The sequence below is a fragment of the Antedon bifida genome, chromosome 7, assembly GCF_963402885.1.
Source record: "Antedon bifida chromosome 7, ecAntBifi1.1, whole genome shotgun sequence".
Taxonomy (NCBI): Eukaryota; Metazoa; Echinodermata; class Crinoidea; order Comatulida; family Antedonidae; genus Antedon; species Antedon bifida.
In genome coordinates, this window is record NC_136232.1 from 18,052,624 (window position 1) to 18,057,166 (window position 4,543).

General features: G+C 35.3%; 1 protein-coding gene across 2 annotated transcripts; it reads left to right on the forward strand.

The window, feature by feature from the left end:
• The first annotated feature begins 260 nt into the window (after positions 1–260).
• Positions 261–3,635, forward strand: LOC144847686 (cytochrome c oxidase copper chaperone-like). 2 transcript variants are annotated; one of them, XM_078704173.1, is made up of 3 exons: positions 261–456; positions 2,558–2,656; positions 2,957–3,635. In XM_078704173.1, the coding sequence occupies exons 1-2, from the start codon at positions 353–355 to the stop codon at positions 2,640–2,642; spliced, it is 189 nt and encodes a 62-aa protein (XP_078560299.1). In that variant the 5' UTR covers positions 261–352; the 3' UTR covers positions 2,643–2,656; positions 2,957–3,635. The 2 variants fall into 2 exon arrangements, with proteins under 2 accessions (XP_078560299.1, XP_078560298.1); XM_078704172.1 differs by having other exon boundaries at positions 262–456; positions 2,970–3,635.
• The last annotated feature ends 908 nt before the right edge of the window (positions 3,636–4,543 follow it).

Genomic DNA, 4,543 nt, shown 5'->3' on the forward strand with positions numbered 1-4,543 from the left:
TTGCTCTCTGATGATGCTAGCTGCAAATTCTTTTCAAAATATCCATTACAATTTATTTATAATCACATCATTAAAAAAATTATATAAATTTAATATATATTGAGGTATTTTTTCCTGCGTATTACACAAAACATAGGCCTAGTCACAGTTTTAATAATATGTTAATGTAAAAAAGAAAAGTTGGCTTTAAGATCTTTGATAATTTATATTACGTAATTAATTTACTGTGCTGCCCTCAAGGTTTCACGTGTGACACTCTGACTGTGGTGGTGCAGTGTACTGTAGTATCTTTTTGACTAAACCTACCCTGCATAAAGTGAAGGACAACAACTTGATTTATAACGCACAAAAAATGCCAGATACATGTAATAAAGATACTGAAAGAACAAAAGAGAACAAACCAAAATTAAAGCCATGTTGTGCTTGTCCGGAAACTAAAAAAGCCAGAGATGCTTGGTAAGTCATCTGTTTTTAGTTTCTCTCTCAGTCTCTGAACAATAAATAGCCTACCCTACCCCAGACAGAGGTCCAGGCCTCCTGGATGTAGCCTAGCTAGTATAAAGCTGGCTCCCTAGGCCTAACTTGATAATACTAGGCCTAAACGGGATCCAGTCAGGTCGACCCATCGCAAAGTCACCCCATCGCAAAGTCGCCCATCGCAAAGTCGCCCACGGTTTTATTTCGGTATATCATTCATATCGGTTGCGTTTGATATCGATCGTGTTGTTACTTTGGTCGTGCTAAATGTCGTATAGATTATAATGTTTATCCTATTAAGTATTATATACATAATTTGTGTTTTAATTTTTATTTTACAGGTTTTAACGGAGTAAAACATTTCCCAATGTTTCGCTGTGACGGAGATGACGGCCAGTATCTTAAAGTTATTTCCGTCACATGATTTTTGAGGTTCGTCATATCCGTCACGATTTCATCATTTACAACATATAGTGGTGATATGATGTAATTTTATAATGGATAATGATAGGATTGCCTTTCCAGGCTTATAATCAAATGTTCATCGTAATACTAATACTAAGTAATAGTAAACTGAATGTTTATAAATAAATTGTTTTACGTAATTTGTTGCATATAAAATAAAAGACACAGACGTAGCCTACGTTCCCTATAAAATATTTCATATTTAAATAATTATGTACTGTTAAATGACATTATGCAGAATAATACTATAATCTTAAAGACCCCTTCCCTGCAATTTTGGACGTTTTTTGGAAAATAATACATATATATCACTTTAAAAACATTAAACCATGTCATTCCTTGTCTTAAATGTACGTTTTATGGTAAATTATGATAAAAAGTGAGAAACAATGCACTACCTAAGTAGCTCGCGGCGATCGACCTCTCGTGGATGGTCTTAGGCCTAGCCTAGCTAGGCTTAGTTTTGTAGGCCTAGCTGGTAAACATCGGTAACGTACGAACATCGTACGCTAGCTATATACCTAGCCTGACGTTGTATAGTTGCTGCATTAATTGTCTTTCTATTTTTGCCAGACTCCGTTGATACAAATTGGGGAAAACCCGGTATTTTCGCTGAAAAGTTAGGAGTCTTCCATTTGTTTTGGCCTCACGATCGATCGAAAAGTGGGCGAATTACAGGTGAAAAACAAAAATATCAATCCGCGCGCAATGCATTTTGGGATTTATAGCGGGCCGCTATAATTATTAGAATCGACTTATTTTTCACATTTTTAACCGTTTAAAGACGAAAAAAGTTATCGCAATAGGACCATATAGTATTATTTTTACATTAAATATAGTTTGTGATCTTAAATTAGATCTAAAAAATGTAGGGAAGGGGGCTTTAAACTATGTTTACAAATTGTCTTTTTAAGGCACACATCTTTCTCATCATAGATCTGTAAAATAAAAATTCAATTATTAATATAATAATAATAATAAATATTCATCGACCAAAGTAAAAATAATCTAGATCGTAACATCATTTTATCACGACCAAAATTTCGTACGCGACTGATATCATCGTAAAAGAGTGACTCCGGTGGGGTTGTAGTGCAACAACGGCGGAGTAATTACGGGGGTTTCACTCTGGTGATCTGGCACATTAGTGCGAACGCAGAGTGATTAGTCGGGGGCTTCCTCTCTGATGGGAGCGTGCCGATTGTGTGACCTGAGACTACATGGCGTGGCTTCCCCTTTTATGCACCTACATGTTCCGTGTTATTTTGTGTATCATTGCGACATTTTACGCACTTGTAAACTATTTTAATGTTTTGCGACTTTGTGATGGGGCGACTTTGTGTTGAGGCGACTTTGCGTTGGGGCGACTTTGCATTGGGGCGACTTTGCGATGGGGCTACTTTGTCGGGGCGACTTTGCGATGGGGCGACTTTGCGATGGGGCAACTTGACTAGCATCATAATTATTTTTCCCCACCCCCCCCCCTTTTTTTTTTTAGTAATAAGCTGAATCAAAATTTTATCTGAAAACATTTTTATTGTTTAATTATCCTTGACAATGTGTGTTAATACTTTATTTACCTTCTAAATAAGGATATATTGATATTGAATTGTAGTATAATGGAGAAAGGCGAAGAAAACTGTTCCAGTTTAATAGAAGCACATAAAGAATGTATGAGGCAATTGGGATTTAAGATTTGATATAAATGAATAAGGTATTGTATACTCACTTCTTTTTGACATACAGTACATACACTAGGTGGTTTTCCAGAGGTTTTACTATTAAGTTTCAAAAAGTGAGGCAAACCATTATGATTCTATATCTCAAACTCGATTTGGTTGGTGGTGGTTCCAAATTACAATTTTTGAATAGGGGACTTGACTTGGTAATCCCCCTGTTTTCAGAAAAACGGGTAGCACAAGTTCCTCATGTATTGAAGTGTCGGCTGCATCTCTCCTTCCACCCCCTCCTCCCGGGCTACTGTACCTAAATCACATTATTCATTAATAAACAGGATTCTCTTTCAGATACTGAGTGTTTGAAGGCCATGAAGCAGAAATAGATGATCGATGCTCTGCTCGTAGTGACGAAACCATGGGACTTGGCAAGCTGAATATCAACTAACTGTATTGATTTTATGAAAAACAACATTCAATATTTAGAATTGAAGATGGCACATCATGACAAAGCAATAAATAGTACATGGAGTTTAGACAATTTTCTTCAATGAGGCCGCTGTTTTATTTAAAGTCATAAATATTTATAATTTAATTGAAATGTAGCTTGTAGACACTAAACTAAAACGTCTTATATGCAATCTGCAGCTAAGGTTAAGACCTTTCATAAATAATCTTTGGTCTCAATTGATTAACAGGGGTGTTTCAGGCCCTCAAAGCTTATTCAAATAGAGCATTTTGATTCTGGTCATGATGTTGAAACAAATTGATTTGCAGTGAAAGTGTTGGAGTCCCTAGCTGTGTGTTATCTTGCTTTATGGGAATTAAAAAGCTCAGACACAGCACTAGTTTCACTTATCTAAACAGATTCAGTACAGTATGTTGGCTGTCCCGTACTAAATCCTTTGATTTGTCGATAGATGAGGTAGTGGAAATAAATAGTTTAGATATGCAAATTGTATGCAAATAATGTAAATTAGTATTGTGTTAATAAACAGTTTATTTTATTACTACTAACACTAGGCTAGTCAATCTATCATTTTGAGTGAAACAAATTGCAAACACAGATTTTTCTTTTTTAAATGGTCACATATGATGAGGAGATCAAAATCTGAGCATCACACCTCTGTCACTCATCCCGATGATATGCAAATTAGCTTAAATATGCAAATTAGGGTGAAATTACAGGGTTACCATATCTCAAAAACTACTAGTCCAAGAGAGTTGATTTTTTCACTGATTTATTCAAAATGTATATATTTATATTTACTCCAATGAAACATTTTACAAAAAATTTACCGGAAGTATGACATTTGACTCTCGACCCCATTTCTCAATATTTCATATATAATGAAACTAAAATGTCTGTAGAGACTTTGTTTTACCCTCAAAGTATGCAAATTAGGGGGTGAAATTACAGGTTCTTATATATAAAAAACGACTATGGCTAGAGAGTTGATTTTTTCAAAAACTTATTCAGAATGTACATATTTATATTTGCTCTAATGAAACATTTTACGAAAAAATTACCGGAAATACAACAATTGACCCTCGACCCCATTTAAAATACTCCAACCAAGAAAGAAAGAGGCACCAGACTCGCAAAGTACTCGGATAAAACTTATACATTCACAAAAACCTTTTAAAATTTTCTGGATATGCCCCTGATCTGAATGGGGTATCTCTATTTCAAATAAACATTATGTTATTTCAGATTGCTAGCTGTGATACATGTCAAAAGATGAATCGTTAAAATTACAGTAACAAGACCAGAGTTGCATCCAATACCTGTCAAAAGCCCTTGGTACCATGTAGGGGTGGATTTTGTCGGACCATTACCACTGTCATCAAACGACAACGCTTACATTTTGACATTGAGCGATTACTTCACTAAGTGGGTAGAAGCAATCCCTGCACCAAATAAA